Genomic DNA, 10,698 nt, shown 5'->3' with positions numbered 1-10,698 from the left:
CATCCTAGTGGGATTTAGACCTTTCAAGAACCATCCTAAGCACCTCTGCATTAACACTGAATGAGACGGTACACACATTCCTTCAGTGACCATCGAGGCAAATCTTTAGTGTCATCCTACAGGCAATCTTAGGTTCACATGCTTTCTTCTGGTCATGATCATCAGAAACATAATACAAGTCTAGCTGGAGACCAGATTGAGAAACAGTACGCTTGGTGCTCAAGAAGTGATGATGGCATTCTAGTCCAAATGACTGTTAACAGAAGAGTTTTATCTGGTCACAATTCACTCAGCAGACAGAGAAATTCAGAGCTATGATCACTGACATAAGAGAAAGACTTAATCCTGTCCAAGTTGTCAAAGATCGGCCAGATAAACTATATTTCTTTCTCTTAATCAAAAAAAAAAAATTGAATTGTTTCAATCTGTGCTTAGCTGTATGTATTTTTTCCTCCTGACGCACTTCTACCAATAACTCAAAGATGCCCATCTTCCCCAACAGTACCTGAACACATACCAAGCAATTTGGTACTCAAAGTCACAATCCCAGTGAAGAAAGTGACAGCAAATCATAATTACTTCATTCTCACAAGGGAATTCTCCAGCAAAGCGAGACCCACCTATGAAAATGTGTTACCTAGTCTGCAATAAAAAGTCACAAAAAACATTTCAGTGGAATGCAGTGTGTTTCCTTAACTATTTCACTCCAATTCCAGAAGGTGAATTAATTCACATACAAAGTAGAAAGCATACACTTTGAGTTTTTAAAACCTGCATAGAATGAGTTAATGAAGTTTTCTTGACATTTTGACTTGGAAAAGAATAGTTATTTCCCAGCACATATCTTTCCCCCTCCCACAAACAGCTTCCTGCTACAACTACTCTTTAACAACTTCAAAGTATACAAGTATATATATTAATGAATACTTCTTATACATCTTTGTTTACCAATGCACCAATAAAATTATGAAGAACAAATACATTTCAGGCTTCAGCAGTGGAAGAAAACTGAAATGACATCAAGTGCACCAGAAGTACCACACAATTCTGTAGTTTCTAGGCAGCTAGGGCTGACAGCAACCATTCTATTAATTTTGGAGCACTGATGCATGAGGTTTTGCTGCATTGAATTCCACTTGATATGTGAGGGAAATCAGTCACTACAACCTGGAAATGAATTAATGAAAACTAGCAGCACCATGTAGTGACATCAAGTGGTACAAGGTTACAGAAAAATACTTTTTCAAGGCAGTAATATAAATGCAGAATCATAAAATAAAGCAATGCGTAAAATATTGTTGCATATTTTTGATGTTATTTTAGAAACAAGCTGCCCTACTTTGAAAAACACATGCATTGAATAGATGTCTAAAGAGCTGCACTTCAAATTTTCAGCCACTGCTCCTTGTGCTTGATGCAAAATACGCATTGTAGGGAGACAGGAAAATAGTTTTTAATTCATATTAAGTTGTAAGAGATGATAAAGACTTTGCTTATTCGCCATCTTCTGAGGTTAATCCAAAACGTTAATGATGATTTTGTTATATATTTCATTATTGCCTACACTACTAACACGAGAATGCTGTCAATATTGGCAATTCAACACAAGCATAAACTCCCACAGCCTCTCAAGAAGCTTACAAGGGCAAACATTTCTGCTTCATGAAGTTAAAAACAAGCATTTGAAGTTTCTATGAACTAAAGTTTTCTATTTGTTCTCTAAAATCTAGACTGTATCCCGTTAAGAAAATGCTGAACTGGCCCATGCCAACTGAGGAGAGAGACTTGGACATAAAGCATAGAATTAAAAGAGTTAACACTTACTCATGTGCATGAAGTGTCCCAGCCAAATTGAGGCACCTCAAACATGGTTCTACCTACACAGGGCTCTCATACCTTTAAAGCATTCAAGTACAACATGATTCGACTAATCACAAACACCCACACTACCAATTACTAATCACAGTAAAACTCCTCTAGGTCATTTCTGTTTCTTCTTTTGTTCTTTCGCCAGTATGGGCTGGAATGATAGCTAGTTTCTTTGGCAATTGTACAGCTTTTAGCAGTTCAGTAATTACTCTCACTAGAAGTTACAAACCCTCATTGCTTCCGTAACTGTCCAGTAGTGTGGCATACTCCAAATGCAAACAGAGAACTGGTTATGTTTATAGCCTTTTCTTTGGCCAGCTGGCAAGTGTTAATGAAATCAATTCTGCTGCTTGTGCACTCAGCTTCAGACTCAGTGCTGAAGCTCCCACTATCTTATCTTCAGTAGTTACTGAATACCTGCAACTTGGTTACTGTTCAAATAACATCAGGACCTGTCTACACGTAGTTCAAGATTAGGATCTGGCAACAGCACATCTGTTAGAACATTCTCAATGGCTGGGTTTGGTTGTTTTTTTTTTTCAGCTTTACAGGCTATTACTGTACAATCATGATGCGGTGTTCCTTCCCCAGGTAAAGGGAGTTGCAGGGTTCAGTCTACTACATTGCTTAACATAAGGGACATGTGTCAGCTATACAAGATTCCATGGCTACTAACAATTCATCAACATACTGTGTCAAAACAGATCCATTTTTTAAACACAACATCCTGTAAAACTTTCAGTAATATTTTAAAACAATAGCGAAGAACCCAGTGAAGCCCTGAGGGAGCTTTGTCCATGTAAGCTCTATCTTTCTGCAGATAAATGCAAAAAGGTCTTGAGAGTCCAGCTGAATAGGTATACTGATTTAAGGTATAAAAAGTATCCCCTGTATATATTAGACAGGAGAAATTGCGTTCATTAATCAAAAGGTTTCATATCAAATTCTCATAAAAAGTGAAAATATTTTGTGTTCAGAGGCTCCTATAGTGACTGCACAATAGGTCCCCACTAACTTCCAATCCTGGGTGAAACGTAGCTGTCCCTGTTGCATAGAGCAGAGAAAGATTGCAGCATAGGATTCAGAGGTCCTTTTAGGAGGCTTTTTTTTTTTTTGTCATACCAAGCACTCCCATTTTAATGGCCTTGTTTGTCTATAATAATTACAGCAGTCACTGGTTCCTTACTTCAAAAATTTTCTCCTCTTTCCCACCTTGGACATCTCCACGCTTGTGCTCCCTTAACCTAGGATTATTATTCAACACTGTTGCCAATAGACTAGCTTTCTTTTTCTGTTCTTTTCTGTTTATGCAAAAGCAACTATATTTCTGCACCATTCTTGCTGCTTGTCTATTGATCCAGCTGTCCCTGGAGTCAGTCTTGCTATAGATACTTATCTATGATGCTAGAAAACACTGGGAGGGTTTCAAAGATGTATTAAAGGGGCTAGGACACTAGAGTTATCTTGCTTGTCCAGGGGTATTTTTTATCCTTCATGGACACCTCTAAGATTCTGAGAAGCAAAGTCCTTATTTCCAGGACAAGGTTGTCCTTTCATTTATTTTACTTAAGGGTAAACAATATCCGAGCATCCAGTAAAATTGCACCACCTGATTACATTGCAGTGTAGAACATGAACTAATACATAACAAAGTTAATATGATTTCATACTAGAAAGAATGATTTATATAATGGTTAAGAAAGGGTATTTTCATAACATTGCCTGTTCAGCACTATATAAAAAAAGGATGACTCGTGTCTCCTCGGATAAAGAAATAATGACCAAGAAACATGTTCTTGCTCCCTTCCTCCTCACTGCCTCAAGCCCATTCAATGCTTGCTTCACATTTCTCCAATGAAAACTTGAAAAATGTCACACTATTTGTATCTGTCAAAAGGAAGGGCTGACTTTCTCCTGAACAACTTTTCCTTACCTAACTCAAATAAAGAAAATATGTTGAAAGGAGTAAGGAAGTGCTTCAAGAAGATTCTTGTCTATCAGGAACTTTTATCACCACTTAGGTGGATTCAACACAAGCCAGAGCAGCATAGCCTGAGACCTTTCACACCATAGGAATGCCATCTAGTTTAAAACATGGCATGAGTAAACACATTTTCTCAACAACACTATATAAGAAATATCATATCAAGCATAATATCTACGTCAGCTTCTTCAAGTTTCAGATTTTAGCTACAGCATACCCAACGGCATGAACTCAGAGTCTATTTGGAATAGCAACTAAGAATGAACACAGAATTGAAGTTGCAGCAGAACTCTCAGCAATCAAGGTAAAACGTGCAGGGGAAGATTGATCCATCATCAGAAAGCTTTAATAGGCATTAGGCAACCTAAGAAACAATCATAATTACAAACCAGAATAATGGCTAAAGTACAAAGAAACATCTTTTATTTTCATATAAATATTACAGAAAGTAGTAGTTCATTCCAAAGCAAGAAAGTTAATGGAGGAAATGAGGTGGAACACTCCATTGATTTTAGTCCTACTTATTCCACTACTGAAAATGAGTACAACTATAGTTTCTATACACATCTAGTATAAGAATCTACAGGCAGACATAATTCATCTGGACGAATCAGTTAAGATCAAAGTATTTAAGTTCATTTTTGCAATGGTTCTTACCCAGGAGAGTGTTCCACAGTTATGATTGAGTTGGTCTAATACAACTCTCAAGACTGTATTTGCTGCTCCTATGTCAGCTGACACATTTGCAAGCTCACTGTCCTGTTTGGGGATAGTGACACAGGAAACATGTTTTTAGTGCTTCAGACCAACTGTGGAATGGTCTATCATAACAGCTTTCCCCAATGCCAGCTTTAATTGCTCAGTTTTGGGGCACACCGTTGGTCTCTAGATAGATGCTTTAATTGAGAGCATATATTGCTTATGCTTCAGGATTTACACTCGGCTGCCTGTATAAGGCGTTCAAATATACTATTCATAGATGCTCCTTACAGTTAGACAGTTGACAATGACAGGATGGAATAAACATTAGAAATCATCTTATATTTAAAATATACCCATATCCCTCTATGCTAACCAGAAAGTTAGTAAGTTATCTATCTAAATTCATATCAAAGCCAACTACTGCCTGACAAAGTGATTTCAGCAAAACCAAACCTTTTGGTACAAAAATAGTACAATTTTCTTAATGCATATAAAGTTCTGTTTGTGTCAACAGTTAGTTAAGCAGAGCTCAAAGCAGCACTGCTAATGAGCTTGAAGTTTCTCACAGAGGCTGCACACACTATCACTGAAATTCTAACAAAGGAAAGCTACATTCCACCAGCTTTTAGATATGAGTCTAGAATCAGGTATTCCCTGAGGCTTACCTGCAGGCTCCTGCCTTGCTATTTGTCTTATGGCCTGTTCTCCAACCACACATGCAGGATGAGGCTTGATATAAAAATGTCTAGAAACAGTTATTATTAGAATGAGAAGGCGGCATCAGTACCTGTCTGTAAGCTGCAAACATCTGTTAAAAACACCCCACAAAAGTATATACACACGTATAAATTATGAGGAAAAAAAAAAGGAAGACAAAAAGCTCAACATAATTACAGCAAAATAATGAAATGGAAAACCAAAAAGAAAGATGTGACCAAATGCAGAAACTTTTCATCAGAAGAATGTTTTGAGGCCTCAGGAACTACAAGTCACCAGATGGGTCTTCTACATACCAGCAAGTAGGTGGCAGGAAACTCTTGTAGGACATTAGTCATTTTGAAGGAAATCATACACTGTACACCTGGGTAAGGTGCCAGTTCTAACCCCAGAGAATTGTCCCAGAAGCAGTTTGAGCAATGCTTACAAATCACTTAGGTCTTGTCCCCATCGCAACCCTCTTCTCCCAAGGCCAAGGGGCACTATTCTAAAACAAAAGACATACAAAATCCAGAGCAGCTGTAACTGCTTACAATCTGTCCCACAAATTCTTCTCAGGTGCTAAGTATTCCCACTACTAGGCTAAATTTCTCTGTGCAGATTACCTGGCCAGTGCAGCCCAGCTGCATCAAATGCAGAGAAGCTTCACACCCCAGCAACCAGGTGATAGGTGTAGTTTCCCTAGTTCCCCCCTCCCTCCTCCATTTAGCTTGACTGGGCAGTGAAGACATGACCTTGAGTACTTTGAATGTAACAGGGAGTGTTTCTGCTGGAAAGTCCTTAGATCACTATATGGAGCTTCCTTATTACCAGCTTTTTTTTTTTTTTTTTTTTAAAAAAGACAAGACTACATCAAGGTACAAATTATGGCTAGAAACAGACACAGATGCTTTATTTACCTTCCCTCTTGTTACAGATTTGACTTCTTTAAAACATTTATCACTAACAATACTGCAGCTACACGAGTTTTAAGTATAATCCACAACTTCCACAACTAGTATAATTTCATTATTACCATCTGAAGAGCTACTGTTTGCACAGCCACCATTGCTTGAAGGTAGAAGCAATAAACGTTTTCTAAAAGCATTTAAGGAATTTGTGAATTTACATAAAATAGTTCAATACAGCTGACGACCAATCAACTATGATAAGTGAAGTACAAGCTTTTTTTATTAAACAGAACCTTCCAGGCACTCAGTATACTTGACAATTGCTACACTTTTGCTATGCTCTTGCAGTGTTTGTGACATGTAAAATACTACTCTGTATCAAGCAACTTCAGTTTTCAGGCTGACCTCATCAAATAATTTATTCATATGCCTAGAGGAAGAGGAATATATTGCAGCATAAGAATAGTTCTCTAGTAATCTGAAAATGTTATGCAAATGTTTAGAAAACAACCTCAAGTATGAGTGCAAAGCAATATAATATCTGAAGCAAGAGATCACTTTTTAATCTGATTGCACTGGTATTTTTTTTCTTCTATACCTGGAATGAATACATCCATTAAAAAAAAAAACTGCACTGAATAGGGAATGGCTGAAGGGAATATCTCTCTACACAGAACTACACAAATGGTTGTTCTAAATCAGATAAAACTTAGCCTAAAGTTTTATACCCTTCTCCAACAGCTTCTAAAGTACAGAAGTCCCTAAAATAAAGATTAAGGCAACAAATCTAAAATACCACTTCTTTTAGTTCTGACAAGCAGAACAGTAAAGAACACGCCAGCAAGCACAGAGGCAATAACAAAATCCAATTATCAGTTCGCTTTTTAAGGCATAGCTTTAAATTATTTCTGGATACAAAACATACTGAATTTTTACCAGACAACATCAGAACTGGAAAGGAGTAATCCTTTTGGGCTTGTATTTCCTGAGATTAGCCTTACCTGAATGCAGGAACCTGATGTAGAAAATTTATTTTTCCAGAATTCTTCCACCCACAGCAGTAAGAGTGCTTCTAACATAATTAAGACTTAAGATGAGTCCAGAAGAGAGAAGACTATGCAACTCAAACCTCTCCCACAGGTACCACAACCTCTGCAACGACTGTTTGTTAAATCACTCCAATCTGAAGACTCACCTGTGTCTGCAGCCAGCCTTAAAGGACCAGCATCATGTCTTACACAGGGCAATTTCCAAAATAAAGATTTCTCCAAAACACAACAATATAAACTTGAATTTCAAGTGCTTTTGTACCAGGATTAGTGTAGAATCAAATCTCACTCACTTTTTAGGAGCCTTTATTGTTCTGGGGACAGATAAAAATGTTTTGAAAGTGCTTAGGTCCTATTGCAGAAACAAAGCTGTATTTAACGGCTTGTTCTCACTTTCCGGTGCCTGTTCGTTAGAGTCCACATTATTCTAACTGCTTAGACATAATAAGCACGGCAATTTGACACACTCAATAAACTTCTCCAAGTATACACTCTTTTTTGGACTTAGTTGCAAAATTTGCATCAGCAAGTATTGTCAGCTCTAGTAGATAGCATCTGGAAGCAAGTCCTTTCTCAGTGAGAATAATTATTCCTGGGGTGTGTCTTAGTTCTTGTTCAAATGCCACTGCAATCACTCAGAATCTCAGCATGCTTTAGATAAGTTCCTGTAATCATATAATGTCATACAATCATAGGATCACAGGATGATGCAGTTTGAAAGGAAGATCAGGAGGTCTCCGGTCTCCAAACTCTGCTCAAAGCAGGGGTAGCTGTGAGCTCAGAACAGGCTGCCCAGGGCTTTCTCTTGTTGCAAGGATGAAAAGTACAATCTAATCCTTACCTCTATCCCATGGCAGGTCAGCTAACCTACTGCTGGCATCTTAGTGTAACATAACCTTGAATTAGAAGATAGCATAGAGAAAAGCTTCTTCAGGTTTTCATTGTTGGTTATTTTAATCAAGACTCCTGGTAATGCATGTTTTTCTCCTTTGGACTCTCTCTAAACAGTTCAAATCTTCGGACTCAGTAGACAGCACATAGAAATAACCTGCTTACCAAGAGCAAAAAAAGAAACTCAGTCCATAACTTTGGTTTCTATAGGTGAATTTACTAAAGGAAATATATTTTGGATTTCTCTGAGCAACTGCAGAAAAGAGTTATTTTCTCCACAGGAAGACATATAATTCAATTAGATTTCTTTATTAAACATCACAATGTATGCTTATAAAATGACAGTGGGGATGCGTATGTTGTATTCTCACTTCAGCTCTGGCTGAACTATTTGGTATTTAAGTGATTGACATTTTGATTCCCACATTCACCTGATAAGCTTCCTGCAAATGTACAGGTATTTTTTTCTAGCTATTCAATTAATCCAGCCAGTTGGCCCACTCAGTAATTACCGTAAAGGTCTCTTAATTCGTACTGGGAGTAGCAGAAAATTTATATTCTTGGTTGGAGAGAAATCTGGAAAGTAATTTACTTACATAGACATTTTGACTGAAACTTCTAGCTTGTGAGGTTATTAAGCATCATCTTATTTTTTCCTCATCATCTTATTTTTTCCTTAGCTACTAAGATATTTTGTACATGGCTGAGTACCACATAACGTTCCTGTCAAAATACTCCATCAGCATTTAATTTTCCTCCTGTTTATTATATGTCTACAATGTCTTGTGTGTGAGGTTCTTTGTGCAAATGACTACAGAGAGAAATAGCAGCTGCACACACGAATAGAGGTCTGGCAAATCCTACTGCTAGATATTCTGAAAAAAAAAAAGCAGTTTCCATCCATATTTCTATCACTAATTCACCAGCTTAGGATATCATGTATGCTTTCTTCTTCAGTCACATAGAAATGCCACCTGAGTAAATGTAATGGTACATAGACCAATTCCATCTGAGCAACACAAAATTAACACATTAACTTACTATTACTTGTTAATGAAAAACAAAGTTTTGTTGCATCTTCATTGCTTTTTCTTCATTATAGTTGACATGATCTCTTATCCTATTTTAAAACAGTATAAGAACTATTTGGTGCCTCATTCAAACAAAGTAAGGTACCAAGCAGTATTCAGTCAGTAGAGAAAGCCTGCTTTATGGAAGAAAAATCCTTTAAATGCAACCTAATACAAAAAATACACCCGTGATTTAGGATGTCCCTGAACCTTGGAAGTTATCACTGCATAGATAGTCCGTAAGAAAACATCTACTGTTCTGTCCATTGTCAGAGAAACAAAGGACTCCCCATTATGGGCCTTTCTATCCTGTCCGACACATGTGTTTCTTCTTCTGCATTGTTTCCCAGTAAAGTATGTGCTCATTTGTCTGAATGTAATGAGATGTAATTATATTATTGTACAGACAAGGAGAAAATGGGACCTTGTATATGTTAAACAATGAATTTCTAGGTGGAGGTACTACCCGTATTCCCTTTGCATTAAGGCAGAGCCCTATATAAACATCTTCCAAATGTATATATTTTATCGTTACAGAAGCATTGAGAATTTTTGAAGCCAGGTCTCCAGAAAAGACATAGCCGGTTCCTGAACAAAATATAGGGTATTTGTCACCTGGGTATTCTTCTTCTGATATGTACCATTTACTGGTTTTATCCCGAATAGGCTTACTGCCTTTGATAAGATAGCCTGTGAAATAATTTTGTGGAGGAAGTGAGCGAGGCCTGAGGAGCTTTTCTATGAGGTATATTGTATTAACAAAAACATCACTGTCTGCCTTCATAACAAAGCTTGCGCCACTGCAATAAGAGGCAACCCACTTCATGCCCATCAAAGTTTTGAGAGTTAAGTTATGGTAAGTGTCCAGGAAGTCCAGTTGAATAATATCGTGATATTCCTCACTCTCTCTCAGTAGGATCTCATTTGGACCATTGCTCTCAACACCCAGCATGAACAAACGAACAACCTCAACTCCTGGAACCACAGATTCATTACCCCAAGTTCTTCTGATGGAACTTCTGTGTGGAATTTCAGCAGCTGTAGTTGCTATTAGCAATATCAAGAAAGGTGTTTTATCTTTACACTTCTCTTTTTCATTAATAATGAATTTGAATGACTGTGTTGAAGTGGATCTATTTTTATTCCCAGACGTCTCATTTTCAGCTGGCAGTTCTCCATTTTCTTCCCATGTGAATTGTTTGAAAACTGAAGTAATGTTTTTATGTAAAATATTTTCACTTTCCATCTGAAGATTATCATACCTCTTGGTAAAAAGCATGTCTTTTTCTTCTATGTCATCGTCGTTTTGAACTTTAATTTTAGTTAGGGCAGCAACGTGATAAGAATTGAAAAAATAGAAAATAAAATATATTGCTGTGAAAGAGATGGAGGCAATCAGGAAAACATTTCTCTTGGTACAATTCCAAGGAGAGGAGAAGAATCCACTACAGTAGGTCATGTTGGCAGCTTCGAGAGGATGCACAAAAGCTAATTTTTAGTTGGACAGATATTTTGTCAGAAGAGCA

General features: G+C 37.3%; 1 protein-coding gene across 1 annotated transcript; it reads right to left on the bottom strand.

The window, feature by feature from the left end:
- Positions 1–9,476: 9,476 nt before the first annotated feature.
- On the bottom strand, positions 9,477–10,418 carry LOC104382973 (beta-1,3-galactosyltransferase 2). The gene has a single exon (XM_009991033.2). It carries the CDS (start codon positions 10,416–10,418, stop codon positions 9,477–9,479), a length of 942 nt encoding a protein of 313 aa, XP_009989335.2.
- Between the last annotated feature and the right edge of the window lie 280 nt (positions 10,419–10,698).

Source organism: Tauraco erythrolophus, chromosome 10 (assembly GCF_009769465.1).
Source record: "Tauraco erythrolophus isolate bTauEry1 chromosome 10, bTauEry1.pri, whole genome shotgun sequence".
NCBI classification, from domain to species: Eukaryota; Metazoa; Chordata; class Aves; order Musophagiformes; family Musophagidae; genus Tauraco; species Tauraco erythrolophus.
The sequence above is the reverse complement of the archived record's forward strand: the minus strand, read 5'-3'. Positions and strand labels throughout refer to the sequence as shown.

What these genes read in the sequence shown, in the direction of transcription:
- LOC104382973 (XM_009991033.2), bottom strand. Translation starts at nt 10,418, where the DNA reads ATGGAAAGTGAAAATATTTTACATAAAAACATTACTTCAGTTTTCAAA.